At 49.5% G+C, this 17,655-nt stretch overlaps 2 protein-coding genes across 7 annotated transcripts in view; both read right to left on the reverse strand.

Annotated features, from left to right (window-relative positions):
- Positions 1–8,691: 8,691 nt before the first annotated feature.
- The window catches only part of TTC13 (tetratricopeptide repeat domain 13), a 290,777-nt gene continuing 281,813 nt past the window's right edge, over positions 8,692–17,655 (reverse strand). For 3 of the 5 annotated variants that reach the window (XM_033935673.1, XM_033935672.1, XM_033935671.1), the window contains one exon: positions 9,457–9,588. In XM_033935673.1, coding sequence (XP_033791564.1) covers positions 9,477–9,588 — 112 coding nt within the window. In that variant the 3' untranslated portion in view covers positions 9,457–9,476. Of the gene's footprint in view, positions 9,589–17,655 lie in introns of all 5 variants that reach the window. The other 2 variants (XM_033935670.1, XR_004538644.1) reach the window with 2 other exon arrangements.
- LOC117356450 (translation initiation factor IF-2-like) lies at positions 9,763–17,237 on the reverse strand. 2 transcript variants are annotated; one of them, XM_033935668.1, is made up of 2 exons: positions 15,054–17,237; positions 9,763–11,579 (listed from the first exon to the last, which is right to left on the reverse strand). In XM_033935668.1, the coding sequence occupies exons 1-2, from the start codon at positions 16,117–16,119 to the stop codon at positions 11,005–11,007; spliced, it is 1,641 nt and encodes a 546-aa protein (XP_033791559.1). In that variant the 5' UTR covers positions 16,120–17,237; the 3' UTR covers positions 9,763–11,004. The 2 variants fall into 2 exon arrangements, with proteins under 2 accessions (XP_033791559.1, XP_033791558.1); XM_033935667.1 differs by having other exon boundaries at positions 9,763–12,647.

The raw sequence follows: 17,655 nt of genomic DNA on the forward strand, positions 1-17,655 counted from the left end.
GAGCGCCAAGGATCTCAGATTACCCAGCTAGAACAGCGGGTTTCGGCCCGGGAGGATGCAGCCGGGCTAACTGAGACGCGGGTTCGGGACTTGGAAGCCACCTGCAAGTTGCTCCACTCTCGTCTGGAAGATCAGGAGAACCGGGGGCGGCGAAATAATTTGCGGCTAATTGGCCTCCCTGAGCGGGTCAAAGATCCTGAGTTGAAAGACCTAATGGAAAAATGGCTGCCAGAACATGTGGGCTTGCACCTTGAAGCAGGAGGCTGTGTGGTTGAGCGGGTGCATCGCATTGGGACGTCGAGAGGGGATGAGGCACGCCCAAGACCGGTGATTGCCCGATATCTGAATGCAGCTGTTAAGGATCGTATTTTGGCGCTGTTCCGCAGATCTGGGACTTTGGCCTACGAAGGGGTGAAGCTCCTGCTTTTCAATGACTACTCGGCGGATGTTGCGGGGAGACGGAAGGCCTTGGCTCCCTACTGCACGGAGCTCCGGAACTGTGGTTTGAAATTTGCTGTTCTCTATCCAGCCAGGGTCCGGATTCATACTACAGAAGGGGCTCGTCTGTGCGAGAACAAGGAGGAGCTGCAGGCCTTTTTGGCGGAGCGCCGTGAGGAGGCTGCGTCCTAGGTTGCCCGGTCCTGCCATACCAGGTCCTTGCTTCACTGACTCCTCCAGGCTCGTGTGGGATCTTTCTGTGGGCCGGGGGAGCGGTGTGGAGCCGTTGGTGACTTTTGGTGCCGGGCGGTTGCCCCTAAGGGGGCTTCCTTTGCACATGACTGCCCCTGTCCCAGTTCACTTTGGGCCTGCCATTTCCTGGCGCCCGGACTGTGTTCCCCCTCGAGATGGATGGCGAACTCTTCATTGTTCGCGATGCTGGTTTATACTGCTTTCCGGGGGGGGGGGGGGGGGCTTTGTTTATTTGCCTGTATAGGTTGGGGATACTATTGATTTCTATATGTCTGCTCGACTCCGGGGTGGAGGCAGCTCCTTAGGGGGTTGCTCGCCTTCATGGAATCGATGAAAACATGATCTGACCTGGGCTGTTACTGTTCTTTGAAGGTTCTGGGATTTGCATTGTATTTCCTAAGTTTTTTTGCACTGTTTTTGATTTTCTGTTCTTTTGTGGTTGGGCTGGAGGGGGGCGGGGAAGGGTTATATGGGGATGTTTTTTACCTTTTGGTTTTGGGGGTTGTGGGTGCTGGGGGGGTGGGAAAGCCTGCCTGGTGGCAGGGGATGGGATGTGTACATTTTTGTAGTGAAGGGGGAGGGGAGTAGGGTGCGGGCTGTGTGGCTGGGGGGGTTTGTGTGGGGGCTGTTTGTGTGTTGGATTTGGGGAATGTTTGCGGGGTGCGGTTGGCGGGGTGGGGAGAGGGGGATGCGAGGTTGTGGGTACTCCTTTTTCCATGGGATCCTCCAGAATTGGCAGGGGAGGGATGTTGTGGTACGATGGGGGCTCTGGGGTGCTTCTCTGCTGCACTCCCCGGGATTTTGTATGGTGGGGAGGTGGGGGGTGGGTAGGAGTGGATGGGTGGGGGTTGTACCTTGGGGGGGTTGGGGGTTGGTTTGGCCTTGGAGGGGGGAGGGCAGGGCTAGGGGGGTGGGTATCCCTTGGCGACGGGGAGTTTTTCTCTTCTTTCCTTTTTCCCAAGGGGCTCTGCTGGGAGGCTCTTTGGGAATCTGAGACTCTATGTTTTTCTTTCCTGTTTCTTTGCAGCTCACATGGGTATGGCTGATCTGACTTATATAACTCTTAATGTGGATGGTCTCCACTCTCCCATCAAACGTAAGAAGGTGTTGTCTTTCCTGAAGAGGGAAAGGGTGTCAGTGGCTTTCCTCCAAGAGACCCACCTTACATCTAGTGAACATTCCAAGTTGGTCAGGGATTGGGTGGGGGAGGCTGTGTACTCTTCTTATAACTCTAGACAGCGTGGGGTCGCTATTCTTATCAATAAAGCGGTGGTGGCAGTTACGCATAAGACCATTATGGATCCCCAGGGCCGTTTTGTCCTTTGGGCTGGCACCCTTCAGGATCATTCGGTGCTCTTGTGCAATATTTATGGCCCTAATGTTTATGCTCACTCTTTCTTTTCCGCTGTGCTTGCTCATATTTTGGCCTTGCCTAATTATGAGCCCATTCTGGCGGGGGATTTCAACATCACTAGCGATCCCACCCTAGACTGCAGACCTCCGAGGGCGGTGCGGGGAGATAATGAGCGCATCGGCGTGAATTTTTTGATGAGCGAACTGGGACTGGTTGATGTGTGGAGAACTCACCATCCTGGGGAAGTGGATTTTACGTTTTACTCCGCAGTGCATCATACCCACTCCCGGTTGGATTACATCTTGATGCCGTCACAGGCCATCGGCAGGGTGGTGCGTACTCATATCCTCAATGTTCCCTTCAGCGACCACGCGGCAGTCTCCCTCACCTTGCACTGGCAGGGTCCTGTCCATGATCGTATATGGCGCTTGAACCCTTCACTTTATTTAGATAAAACATTTCATGCATATCTTGAAACGGAATGGGACTTCTACTGTCAAACTAATGGTGGGGGAGAGGTATCCGATACCATTTTCTGGGAAGCTGCTAAGGCCTTTCTTCGGGGACGAATTATCGCCTATACGGTGACGCAACGCCGGAAACGTGACGCAGTTTTGGTATCTCTCACTCGTCAATTGCGTTTGTGTAGGAGTGCCTTGCATGCCGCACCTTCGGAGGCCTGTAGGGCGGAATATCTGAGCCTGCGTAAACAAATTGATGTTATTTTTACTGAGAGAGCTATGTCTCATATTGACGTCTACAAGTTTCGGCTGTATCAATGGGGTAATAAGGCGGGTAAATTATTGGCCAATCTGGTGCGCCCATTTCGTAAGGCCACTCGTATCTCTCGCATACGGGCGAGCGTTAACACTGTTTATACAGGGGAGGCTGAGATTCAAGATCAATTTGTTCGTTTTTACCAGGATCTTTATGGACAGGGCCCTTATGATCTAGAGGCGCGTGACACTTTTTTTCGGGACCTTGTGTTACCCCGAGTATCGGACCAGCAGTTAAGCCTGCTGAATGCCCCTATTTCGTGTGATGAGATTACCACTGCGGTGGGGGCGTTGAAACTCGCGAAGGCTCCTGGACCGGATGGTATGGGGCCAGAATTCTATAAGATTTTGAAATTTAAAGTGGGACCGGCATTGGCGGCCATGTACACTGACATGCAGAGTACGGGACGGGTTCTCCCTGCTCAGAGCCATGCCCATGTGGTGGTCCTACCGAAGCCTGGAAAGGATCCGGAGCTGGTGGGTTCCTATCGGCCGATATCCCTTTTGAACCAGGACATGAAAGTCCTTACAGCAATTCTGGCGCGCCGATTGGCACAAGTGATTCCTCACCTAGTTCATGCTGATCAGGTTGGCTTTGTCCCGGGCCGTTTTGCCTCTGCCAATATTTTGCGGGCGATGGTGGCCCTTGGGGAGGGTAGAACTCGCAAAGGGGATGATCTCTTGGCTAGCTTGGACGCGGAGAAGGCTTTTGATAAGGTGACTTGGCCTTATCTTTTCTGGGTCGTGCAACAATTCGGTATCTCTGGGCCATTCCATCAATGGATTACTTATCTCTATACATCTCCTACGGCCCAGCTACTTATTAATAAGTGTCGTACGCAGTCCTACTCGTTGTATAGGGGTACGCGGCAGGGCTGCCCATTGTCCCCGCTTTTGTTTATCTTATCTCTAGAGCCTCTGGCCCAAAAGATTAGGACTTGTTCGGATATCTCGGGTATCTGGGTAGGCGCTGAGGAGTGCAAGATCTCTCTTTTTGCGGACGATATGTTGCTATTTGTGAGTAGGGCGCGGGAATCGATTCCCTGTCTGACTGCCCTTATTGGGCAGTTTGGGGCATTTTCGGGACTTTGTATTAATTTTAGTAAGTCAGAAGCCCTACCAGTTTCTTCCCCGTGTGCCTCGCGATCTGATCTTAGGTTTCCATTCTGTTGGGCTGTGGGGGAACTCAAATATCTGGGTATTTTCCTTGGTGCAGACTGGTCCACTGTGTATCGTCGGAACATCTCTGATCGATTGAAAACCTTGCAAGACTCTTGTGTGCGATGGGGCGAGCTGCCTCTTTCCTTGTGCGGCAGAATTGCTTTGGTGAAGATGGTGCTGCTCCCCAAACTCCTCTATCCTTTGCAGATGATCCCTATTTGGATTAAGGCGGTGGATGAACGTTTCTATCGATCTACTATTGGTTCCTTTATATGGCACAATCGGAGGGCAAGAATTTGTTGGCGGACGCTTACTCTGAGTCGGGAAGGGGGGGGGGGGGCTGGCTTTGCCAGATCTGCGCTTGTACAATGTCGCTGCCCTGATGAGATGGGTTCATGAGCTTTTTACGGCTGTTCCTCGTTTTGCCCCAGGGGGGTTGTTTGATTCTTGGACGACACCCCATAGAGCTTTTGCTTGTTTGACTTGCCCCCGGTGGAGGCTCCCTCGATTGGGTCTTGCTTCGGTCTGGTTCCTTCCCCTTTGTAGGGCACTGCGGTGGTGGAGACATCGGATTGGTCGGGGACAGGGCAACTGGGCTCTTCAAATGATCGGTCATAATCCTGACTTTCCCCCGGGGGTGGGACCCCCGGCGGGAGTGGAGACGCGTTTTGGCTCCTGTTTCTGCCTGGGCCATGTGTCTGCACTGAGCTCTGATCCTTTTGTTTTTCCCTCCTATGACACCCTACGTATTCAGTGGGACCTGCCGCGTATGCCCTTTTTCGCTTACCTCCAGTTGAGGCATTTTTACATGGCTAGTCTTTGTCGTACTCCTGGGGGTGGCTCTTTTCTACGGGTGGACCTGATATTCTTGTCCCTTCCTCCGGCTCTCAATTCCTTATCCTTTTGGTATCGGACGGCAAGGGCGGAGAGGGCAAATACTTTGTTGCCTGACCTGGCAGCTCGATGGTCTGGAGACTTGGGGGAGGAGGTCACTTCGGGGGAGCTTCAAGCATGTTTCTCCAATGTTACCTCGGGGGCCCGCAGTGTACAGCTCCAGGAACTTCAGTTCAAATTGCTTCATCGTACCTTTTTTACTCGGCTCCGGGGTCTGCAGGCGGGTCTGTGGGATTCGGCGGATTGCACGAAATGTGCGTGTGCGTCGGGGACTCTATTGCACATGATCATTGAATGTCCGTCCCTGAGTGTTTTTTGGAATGGGGTCTTGGATTTTCTTGTTCGGATCTTGGGGGTGCCAGTCCAATGGTCTTATCGGATTTTGGTTTTGGGCCATGAGGTGGAGTTTTTGGATCAGGGTTTCGCTGCTGCTCAGTGGCGATTTGTTTATGTTGCTCTCCTGGTCGCTAAGCGGGGGGTCCTTAGCAAATGGATTGCTGTGGAACCACCGGTATTAGTGGGGTGGCATCGGGCCTTGAGAGAGGTGGCCCATTGGGAGCTGAGGGGTGTGCGGGGACAGCCGGGGGGGCAGATCCTGTTGTATAAGTCTCTCTGGGAGCGGGCTCTTGCTGAACTTGCTGCGCTTGCTGCTCCCCTTTGAGGCTGTTCTCTTTTCTCTTCTCGTTCCTTTCTTCTCCCTTTTCTGTCGTTTCCTTATTGTTTTCTTATTCTTCTTTCTGTCTTTTCTTTCTACCTTTCTTTCTTTCTTTCTTTCTCCGTTCTCCTGTCGCTGGGGGGGGGTAGTAGGGTGGTTTTGGTCTGGTTTGGGGGGGTGGGGGGGGCTTCTTCTCTGAGAGAAAAGAAGGAGGTATGCGGCCAGACTGGTTCTTCTTCATGGTTGTTTTGTGGGTTTTGGGCTTGTGGGTACTGGCTGATATTGGGGAGTTTTGAGGGGGGGGGCTTGTCGTTCCTTTTGAGTGCCTGGATGGTCCAGTTCCTCTCTCCTCTACCCTTCCTTCCTGGCCTTTATGTCTTTGCATTGTGTACCGTTTTTCACATTGTACCTGATTATTGTTCGGTTGTATTTCCATTGTTTGTCTGTATGCTTCTTCATAATAAAAACATTTTAAACCAAAAAAAAGAAACTGGCTGTCGGATAGACGCCAGAGGGTGGTGGTTAATGGAAGTCGTTCGGAGGAAGGAAAGGTGAGTAGTGGAGTCCCTCAGGGTTCTGTGCTGGGGCCGATCCTGTTCAATATGTTTGTGAGTGACATTGCTGAAGGGTTAGAAGGAAAAGTTTACCTTTTTGCGGATGATACCAAGATTTGTAACAGAGTAGACACCAAAGAGGGAGTGGAAAATATGAAAAAGGATCTGCAAAAGTTAGAGGAATGGTCTAATGTCTGGCAACTAAAATTCAATGCGAAGAAATGCAAAGTAATGCATTTGGGGATTAATAATCGGAAGGAACCGTATATGCTGGGAGGTGAGAGGCTGATGATATGCACGGACGGGGAGAGGGACCTTGAGGTGATAATGTCCGAAGATCTAAAGGTGAAAAAACAGTGTGATAAGGCAGTGGCTGCTGCTGGAAGGATGCTGGGCTGTATAAAGAGAGGCGTAGCCAGTAGAAGGTGTTGATGCCCCTGTACAGGTCATTGGTGAGGCCCCACTTGGAGTATTATGTTAAGTTTTGGAGATTGTATCTGACGAAGGACATAAGAAGACTTGAAGCGGTCTAGAGGAGGGCAACGAAAATGATAGGAGGTTTGCGCCAGAAGATGTATGAGGAGAGACTAGAAGCCCTGAATATGTATACCCTAGAGTAGTGGTCTTAAACTCATGGCCCGCCAGGTATTACTTTGAGGCCCTCGGTATGTTTATCATAATCACAAAAGTAAAATAAAACAGTTTCTTGATCATATGTCTCTTTAGCTATAAATGACAATATTATTATTAAGACTTAGCCAAAAGGAAAGATTTATAAACTATAAAGAGTTTTACCTCATGCAAAATTGTCATTTCTTTATTAAAACATTAACTATTTTTCCTGAGGCCCTCCAAGTACCTACAAATCTAAAATGTGGTCCTGCAAAGGGTTTGAGTTTGAGACCACTGCCCTAGAGGAAAGGAGGGACAGGGGGAGATATGATCTTTTCCAAAGAAAGGAAAATGGTAAAACCAGAGGACATAATTAGAGGTTGAGGGGGTGGTAGATTTAAGAGCAATGTTAAGAAATTCTACTTTACGGAGAGGGTGGCGGATGTCTGGAATGCGCTCCCGAGAGAGGTGGTGGAGAGGAAAACGGTGACGTTCAAAGAAGCGTGGGATGAACACAGAGGATCTAGTAAATACTAAACTAAGGCCAGTACTGGGCAGAGTTGCATGGTATGTGTTTGAGGATGGTCTGTGGAGGGCTTCAATGGCTGGGAGGGTATAGATGGGCTGGAGCGAGATCTGATGGAAACTTTGGCAGTTGGAACCCAAGCACAGTACCAGGTAGAGCTTTGGATTCTTGCCCAGAAATAGCTAAGAAGAAAAAATTTAAATTGAATCAGTTTGGGCAGACTGGATGGACCATTCGGGTCTTTATCTGCCATCATCTTCTATGTTACTATGTATATCCCTCAGATTGCTTTAGGCAAAAACTACTTCATGTTCAATGAGAAGTTCTATTTGCAAACGAAAGGCATGGCAAGAGGGGTGGGGGCCATAATGGCCCCTACCATTGCCTGCCTTTATGTCACAGCCTTTGAGGAAAAATTTTTGTATCCTTCAGATCATTTTAAAAATGTTTATTTATGGAAACAATGCATTGATGACAGGGGGTGGGGTTGGGGGAAGGAGAAGGACAAATTTAGATGCGAATAGTCTCTCTTCCAAATGCAGATACTTGTTCTCAGTGACCCACACAACAGATTTTTAGATTTAGGAAATTCCACTGGCATGGAAACAGACACATATTCTCTCTGACAGTCATAGTACTATAGTATTAGAAGCATCCTGCAGCTAGAATGTCAAGTAATCATAATTTCCTGTTCCTTTAAGCAAACTAGCATGACTACAGAGAACACCTGGGCTGCATTTTGGGTTTTTTTTTGCATTCACTACAGGACTGAATGTGCAGAATATTCAAAAGAATGCAGGTGCAGATACTCAAAATAAATGTACTGGTAATCCATTCTCAGAGGGTAGGAACATAGTGTATGTTAGCATGTAACTTACTGCTGCCTAGTTTCTACCTAGAAATACCTGTCCTCATGTGTTTTAAATTACTTTGGTACAGAGTTTGTGTAAAAAAAAAAAAGCACTACTAAATCAAAAAATCTTTATTTTGCTTAAGTTCTAACTAACCCAGACATAAAGATCTCAATCTGTATGCTTTGGAGGAAAGGCGGGAGAGGGGAGATATGATAGTCAATTAAATGTATAGGAGTCAAGTTTCTTTCATTTGAAAGGAAATTCTGCAATGAGAGGACATAGGATGAAGTTAAGAGGTGATAGGCTCTGGAGTAATCTGAGAAAATACTTTTTTATGGAAAGGGTGGTAGATGCGTGGAACAGTCTCCCAGAAGAGGTGGTGGAAACGGAGACTGTGTCTGAATTCAAGAGGGCCTGGGATAAGCACGTGGGATCTCTCAGAGAGAAAGATAATAGTTACTGTGGCTGGGCAGACTAGATTGACCATTTGACCTTTATCTGCTGTCATGTTTCTATAACTGATATTGACTGAATGGTTGTGAATGCTTTATGTAATGCTGAGGCTTACACATACAGTTTTGAGATAACAAAACTCATTCTTACAATATATTAATTTGAAAAGAACCCTTTATTATAAAATTAATAGAATTATTTATACTTCTGCTTCACAGAATTAAAAAAATAAAGCTTTGAACAAGTATTTCTTTATTTACCAATTTTATGAACTAACATATTTGAGAGGTTACCTGGCATGAAATCAGTGGAATCAATTTTTAATTTTTAATTTCCTCATTTTGGTAAATAATTAAATTGAGTCATGAAACAAAATCCATTATTTAGTGAAACAGATGTACAGAAATTGGGCAATGACAAGATAAATCAGGAGCTCTGTGTTTTGTACATTTATATGTATTGCATAATATGAATCATCATATGTACTATATATAAAAAAAAGGTTCGAAATTTTTCACAGTTTAAAGGTTGACAATGAAGACCCTGAACATTACGCACTGAAATATACAGAAGGAAGGTATTGCATTTTAAAAGTGCGTTTTTGAAACAAACACAATTTCCCCAAAATATAACATTTTTCTACCTTTTACAGGTTGTATATAGCATCCACTTGATTTACAGTTATATTACTTTAATTCCTAAATTCTTTGTTCTTTGAAGTATTAGTTGCTAGTCTGTCAACAGATAACATGACATAGAACCATATTGCCACTGAACAATCCCATACTTCAACTACAGAAACCCTTAAATTAAAAAATGGTTCAAGTATTAAATTTTTTATCAAAACGTATCAAAACTAATAAAGAGCCTAACATTTTCATAATTTCACCTTTAGAAAAATAACTCAAGCAGCAAGAGGTTCCGGCCCTTCACTTGTACAGACACCATTACATTTTATGACAGTGATCAGAAGAGTCTGTGTTTAGCACTTCTATTATTGTTCTTAATGTTGGAAAGGTCTCAGATACTGATGGAAGACTCTTATATGAAGAAGGAAGACTAAAATACAAAACCAAAAAAATAGTACATGTAATAGTCAGCAATATAATTACTACTTATTAGAGGACAGGAACATAGGGTTTGAGCAGTATATGCCAGTTTGTATTAAATGATCTGATACAGATTTTTGCTTCATTTTTCAAATCAGAAATGAATTTTCCAAGACTGAAATTAGTTTCTTTTGGCTAATGTGCTTTTTTTTTTGAGTAGTTTTGATCTGAATGTGAAAGACTCTTGGTTCCAAGTTCACTAACAGCATGATCTGGACAGGCTCGGTTGTCCCTTTCTCCACACACTCCCCATCCCCCCACTATCCCCCAAACCTCTCATGTTTATCAAACAAAATAGGCCACACTCTCATTTTTGGATAAACAGCCGCAGCTCAGTTTATTAACAACAAGTTAACCATTAACACTCACCTAACAGAACAGGATTTAAAAGCAAACTAGATGCACATCTCCTTATGAGAGGCATAGAAGGATATGGGTGACTACAAATTATTTCCACACAAGCTGAATATCTTCAATAGTTATAGCCACACAGAAATGATATTCATCTATAATCGTATTATCAGTAACAAATGCCTTTTACCATTCAATTTTCCCAAAAACGGAGAAAGAGACCTCAGTGTTTCTCCAGAGTAATCTGGGGAAACTTTCTATGGCAAGTACTTCGTTGCCATAGAGAAATACATCCTCGGTCCCACAAAACTCCGTGCTAAAGACCACTAATATTCTTATTAGGTGCTTCTCTTAAGTCAATGTTAAATATATTATAAATTTAAATTTAAGCACTCATTTTAGGCACTTATCTTGTCAGTCTTGTCTGATAATACTACAAAATCACCGCAGGTTGCAGTCAAAAACCCAGTGCAGATTCACTGCACTTAGGCGATAGGATTAGATATCATTCAAATACTTCATATAGATATCCCGACAGGCCCTGTTTCGCGCATCGGCTGCATCAGGGGATTATCTGAAAAACATAGTAGTAATAACTGGATCTGGATGAGCTCCTTTGTTCCTTTTCTCAAAGCACAACCTTACCAAAGGTACCCATCCTAACTATTCAATAAGACACAACAACTCTATTTTTGGGTAATTAGCCGCAGCTCAGTTTATTGATACAAAAACAACATGTTTACATATTTTTACAACTACAATTAATATAAATCCAAGAGCTCCCCCCAAGCTACCCAAACAAAGCATTCTGTGCCCTCGACCCTGCCACTTCAACAAGGGTCTGAGGGGTGGCATGTCCCTCATGCCCCTTTTTCCCGGGTCACCTGACCCACCAGGCACGGCACCCCGCCGGCCCACCGCTCATCACCCGATGAGCCCCAATGACCGAGTAGCTCGGGGGATCCGCCACAGGCCTGAGATCCCACAGGCCCCCCCCCCAACAACAGAGCGGCGGCTAACACAAACCCAAAACGCGCTCACAACCCACAGCAAAATCGTCCAAGAGCAAATCACACCCAATGTCAGACAAATGCACCCTATCCGCGTGGTAAAGCCCACCGCAACCAACATCGACCCACCCATGCAACAACTGCGTACCGCCCTGTGACTCCACCCACTTCCCAACCTGGCGGTTAAACTTAGCCAACCCCCTAGTCCACCGACGAGACGAAAGACACCGCGGGCGCGGAATAACATCGGACCACAGCACACGCGTGCCCGGAAACCAAGCAAAAAGAACCCGCAAGTCGTCCTTAATAACATTAACTAACTGCCGAGCCGACAAAGAATCAACATCATTGCCCCCCAGATGAATGATGAGCACGTCCGGACGCCGAGGGGAATCCCGCAAATGAGCCAAGAACGGCAAGAGCTGATACCATCTCATGCCGCGCTGACCCCACCAAGATACTCGAACACCCAGATGGCCAAGTCCCAGGTGACGACCTCCAGGACGCAACCGAGACCTCTCTCCAGCCCAATGCACAAAAGAATGGCCGATTATCCACACCAACTTGCACCGACCAGCACCTGAAAAACAAAGAACATATGTGCCACAGACAGAAACGAAAAAACCTCCCAAATACCCCGCAATACCACTACCGACCCTCCGAACTCCCCCCAGGTCCAGAAACCGCATCCGACGGTCTAATGTAACTGCGGAAGGCCCCGGACACCCATCTACCCAACCGACGGATACCCTCCTCCGACATACCAGCGGCACGAGCACTGGTGGCAGCACCGATCCGAAACGAGTGAGTGCCATATCAGCTAGGCTCCTCACCACAGCGCACCATGCCAAACGAAGCACTGCCAGGAACTGGTATCTGGAAAGAGGGGACCCATTCGCATGAACGAACAATACAGGGGAAACCGCAACACGCGCCGACAAAAAATTGCTCAGGCAAAGCACCGGACAAGAGACACAACCCACAACCCGATGAAGAACCAACCACTGGCCACGGCCGGCCTGATCCGTCTTGGAACTAGCCACACAGATGTGCACCTCGCCCACACCCAGCCGCACATGGTGCACCAACAGCCCACGCCCCCTAGCCCTATCAGCTGCACTCACCAACAACTCCCTCACACGCAACGCCCCAAAAAAGGCCACCGAAAAGGCCGCCCGAAAAAGGGACGTCTCGTACGACGAATGGGCCAGATCAGGTAAGACCAATAAAAGCCGAACGAGTAAGCCATGCTGAATCGGCAAGCGCGAATCAGGCCTGGGAAGAACAACCCTACCCAGTGCACGAAGCAAGCGCTGAACCACGAAACCCGAGGAAGGACACTTCCAACCCAACGCCCGACAGAAAAAGGCAAACCCCTCCAACCGCCCCCGTACTACCCGTTGGGAGACACCAGCTCTTCCTGAATCCAGCACGAAATCCTCAAGAAAGGACTCGGCCACATGCCCTGGGACCCAGCCCCGACTGAACAAAAAGGTAGAGACCACGCGAAAGCCAGATGAGTAATGCGACCAAGTCGCAGGTGCTACCGACAGACGGAGCATTTCCCACACTCCTTCTCGACCAGGCTCCACAAATGCTCCGGCATCGCCAAGCCGTCCACATGAGCCTCCGGCGCGAGTCGACGAAACTGTGAAAAATGGAAACGGGAAAGAGCATCAGCAATGCCATTCTGCAAGCCGGGCACATGCCGAGCCCTAATAAAGACATTAAGACGCAAACAGCGCAGAACCAAAGCCCTGACCAGCACAGCAACTGACAGGCAGTGAGCCGTCTGCCTGTTGACAACCTCCACAACCCCGAGGTTATCACACCAAAAGAGAACACGCCTATCCCTTAATTTGGCAGGCCACAGTTCGCATGCCACAATGAAGGGAAACAATTCCAAAAGTGTGATGTTACGCGTAATACCCCTATCTACCCAATCCTGAGGCCACCGCTCAGCACACCAAGCACCCTGACAGTAAAGGCCAAAACCGACCCCACCCGCCGCATCGGAAAATAACTCCAAGTCCCCGTTAGCCACCTCCGGAGCCTGCATAGGCAAGCAGCCATTAAAGTCCCGTAAAAAACAAGCCCACATGCGGAGGTCCGCCCGAACCCCAGCCGACAGCCGCAAAAAATGCCGCTTATCTCGTACTCCAGCAGTGGAAGCAGACAGCCGACGAGAAAAAACGCGACCCATTGGCAACACCCGACAAGCAAAGTTAAGGGATCCAATAAGCGACTGCACCACATGCAAAGTAGACTTACGGGCAGATAAGACGCTCTCAATGAGATCGAGCAACTGCCGCACCTTACCCACCGGCAAACGAGTCACCATAGCCTCAGAATCTAACTCGATCCCCAGAAAGACCAGGGACGTAGCTGGACCCTCAGACTTGTCGATCGCCAAAGGAATCCCAAATTCAGCGGCCATAGCCTCGAAAACCCTCTTTAGGCGCCCGCATTCGTCCGTATCCCCAGGGCCGATAAACAAAAAATCATCGAGATAGTGCACCACGGCGTCCAACCCGGCACGCTGCACCACCACCCAATGAAGAAACGTGCTGAACATCTCGAAATAGGCACACGAGATAGAACACTCCATGGGCAGACAACGATCATAAAAGTAGGCACCCTCGAAACGAAACCCCAACAAATGGTAAGACTGAGGATTAACGGGCAATAACCGGAAAGCAGATTGAATATCCACCTTCGCCAACAGGGACCCACGGCCAGCCCTTAGGATAAGCCGAACGGCACAATCCACAGAAGAATACCGCACCGTGCACAGGTCACGTGGAATACCATCGTTAACAGAACACCCGGCAGGACGAGACAAATTGTGAATAAGGCGGAACTTACCCTGGTCCTTCTTAGGGACAACCGCCAGCGGAGAAACCATCATAACTGGAAAAGGCCGCTCACGGAAAGGACCAGCAATCCGCCCTAAACGCAATTCCTCCCCCAACTTACGACGCACTACCGAACGCAACTGAGTAACCGACGACGCATTGCGCGACCGCGCCTCCGACAATATGCCCCGAAAAGGGATCTCAAAGCCAAATGAGAACCCACGCTCCAATAAAGTACCAACGCACTCCGGCCGGTAAAGACGCAGCCAGGGACTCATCGCACGAACCGAAACCGGCGTGGGAACAGCACTGCTACTTGCCAACGCTCGTAGGCCCCGAAGTCGGTTTCTTGGGGCATTTAAGCAAGGGGTGAGGCTGCCCGCATTGGGAGCAGGCGTGACGAAACCTACAATCCGTGAAGGAGCAACTCGATTTGTTGAATTTCCAACAAACGTCGCTGCCCGCTCCCCCACCAGATCCCACCCCCATCCCGGACCGAAAGGGCCGCCCGCCACCCGAAACGCCCACTGGAACACGTCCCCCGCTCCCAGAGACCACCCCAGACTTGGAGGACATATGAGTCAGCCATAGGTTAACATCTTGCGTTCCCCAAGATATATGAGAATTCTCCTCCATTTTATCTCTAAACACCTCATCATAGTTCAACCACGTCCAGCCCCCGAAACGCTGATACGCGTCAAGCACAGAATCGGCGTAAGCGAGTAACAGTCCATAATCACTAGGATGCGCACGCCCCCAGACGCTAGCCAGCCGCATAAAAGAACGGATCCAATTAAGGATGGACCGCCCGACTGGAAAAGGCTTGGAAGAACCCGCCTCCCGCTTCGACTTCTTACGGTTCCGCCGATGCACCCTACCCTCCAAAAGACGAAAAATATCGATACAGGAACGCCGCCTAATCTTACGCCTCAAAGTCCGTGGCACCCGCTCCCAAAGTTCAGTCAGGGCCACCAAAGCGGGTACACCCCGACCATCACCCTGCGGAGCAACGGAGCCACCCTCTGCAGGAACAGCCGCCCCCCCCGGCCCGAGAGCCGAAGAGGAGGAGGCCGAGGATGAAGAGGAGGACGAAGAGGAGGACTGACTAGAGGAAGACGAATCTCGCCTGCGCCGCCGTTTCCCTCTACCCCTTTTACCACCAGATTTACCCCCAGCAACCAAAGCAGGCGCCACCTTACCCGCTATAGAAGATTCTGTCACAGGAACGGAGATGCCGCTGGAAACAACCTCCGCCGAGGACACCGATGGACGCTCCACCACAGTGCCGCCACGGTCAGCAACCACCACATCCTCCGAGGGACCAGCAGCGCCACCGCCAACAGCCACTGTCACCAACGCCGAAGTAGCCGGAGCTCCCTCGCTGCGCCGTCGATCAAATGCTGCCCCAACGCTGCCGGACGATGGACCAGTAACACCGCCAGTGGCACTCCACCGAGTCTCCGGGACGACCAATGGACTCTGTGAAGAAAAACCACAACCAGGAACAGAGCCCGGGAAACCACCCCCAGGTGCCCCCCAACCAGCACCCCCGACCCCACTCGGCAGGGGCCCGCCCGACCACCCAGGAACAAAACCCCCGCCAAAGTAAGGGGAAAACATGCCGGGGCTCCAACCCTGTTGCCCAGTACACCACCCTTGCTGCCCAGGACCCCACGGGAAAGCCCCATAAGGCGCACCATAAGGCTCCCCGGGACTGGTACCCCAGGATCCGGCACCCCAGCTGGTGGAAGGCTGGGGCGACTCGCGAAAGACTCTCTCCTCAGAACGAGCAGACCCATCCCCAAAAGGGGGAAACACCTGCCCCGCATCACCATCGCCACCAGAAATGGGGAGCGGAAGAACTACCGGCTCAGTCAGGTCACCGGAAGCCGGCTGGATAACAGGAGCCACACTCCCCACCCCCGGCAACAGACCAGACGCCCCAGAGCTGCTGCTTTCTGGCCGGACAGGCTGCCTCCCGCCCGACTTGCCCCGCCCACCGTGCTTGGACTTTCCTGTAGCCTTCCGCGGCACAACCCCGTCCGAGGACACCCCCGGCTCCGAACTCCGCCCCGCCCCGCGGCCCACAGAGGCAGCAATGGCTATGGCCGACAGTGCATCCCGTTTCGATCTGCGGGACGGCCTGGCCCGCACCGCTGCGCCTCCCGCACCCACCTGTTCGTCGGAGTCATCCAGCAAAGAATCACCCACACGGAAGGAAATCTCCGCCACGTCCGAACCCGCCGAAGCCGCTCTCGCCGCCATGCCGCCGCCGACAACAGACACGGAAGCTCAAAACCGCCTTGGAGGACCCGAACAGTTAAGGTCCTCCAAGCCCTCCCCTTTTATCCCTTCGGCTCCCCCGTGCACGCCCCAGCCCACCAATGAAATTTAAAATCGGCTTTTAGCCTTTTGCAGGCCAATCAGCCGCAACGCTGACTCGACCGCCCCCCCGACCGCCCCACCGATCCCTAACACGGAGGCTCACCAGCCCCGTATTACATTATGCCCTTCGACACTAGGTCTTGGGCTCGCATATCTAGTAAATTTTACGAATAGCTATACTGCTAATCAATATCAGTAATCTTAAATTACTTACTTTCAAAAAAGAGCTACTGCTTCAATGATTTTCCCTTTAGAAAATGGCGGCTCGGCGTTAGTCTGGACATTATAAAGGCTGAAGGGAAGTAACTCTGAACCAATCACAGTTCAAAGAACACGGAAGAGTAACCAATCAAATAGAACTCCAATTGAGTTCAAAAGAAAGCATGCCATTCTACTTTGGCATTCAAACCAGATGGGATACAAGTTTTCAATGCAAATATCCATCTTTGTTCTCTTTGTCTAAGGAATGTCTTAAAATCACCTCCCTTACTCGATCTAAAATCTAAAATCTTGGGAGCAAAGTTACTAAATTGGGGATATCCAGAACCATGTGTAAAAAAAGCCTACACCAGAGCGTTGAATAACCGAAGAGATTTACTTTTACAATATAGAGAACCTGAACCTATAACTGAGAAGTTAACTTGTGTGCTACGGCACTCTCAACAATCTCATTTTTTCTCTAAGATTCTGAAAAAACACTGGAACTGTTTATCTATACACCCTTGCTTCCAAAATGTAAAAATTATGATGGCATATTCTAGGAATAAGAATTTACAAGAAATAATGTGCCCAACTAGTAAAGGAGCAATACAGTCAATAGATACACGGAAGAGACAGGGTGGGATAATGGGACACTATAAATGTGGGCATTGCTCGGTATGTAGTATCATAAGAACATAAGCAGTGCCTCCGCCGGGTCAGACCATAGGTCCATCCTGCCCAGCAGTCCGCTCCCGCGGCGGACCAAACAGGTCACGACCTGTCTGAATCTCCAGAAGGGGTCCCCTTGCCACTTTGGTTTCCCATTTAAGTCCTAGCTTCCCATCGAAGTCCTAACCCTCCGGTCTTCCACATGCACGACCTGGTTGGGTTTCTATACTTATTACCTGGTTAGCTTTCTATACCTGTGATACATCCCAGCACCTCTCTCAGTATCCCACGATCCCTTTATCCCTCAGGAATCCGTCCAATCCCTGTTTGAATCCTTGTACCGTACTCTGCCTGATCACTTCCTCCGGTAGCGCATTCCAAGTGTCCACGACCCTTTGGGTGAAAAAAAACTTCCTTGCATTTGTTTTGAACCTATCTCCCTTCAGTTTCTCCAAATGCCCCCTCGTACCTGTTGTCCCCTTCAGTCTGAAGAATCTGTCCCTATCCACCCTCTCCATGCCCCTCATGATCTTGAAGGTCTCTATC

The sequence above is a fragment of the Geotrypetes seraphini genome, chromosome 3 (genome assembly GCF_902459505.1).
Source record: "Geotrypetes seraphini chromosome 3, aGeoSer1.1, whole genome shotgun sequence".
NCBI lineage: Eukaryota > Metazoa > Chordata > Amphibia > Gymnophiona > Dermophiidae > Geotrypetes > Geotrypetes seraphini.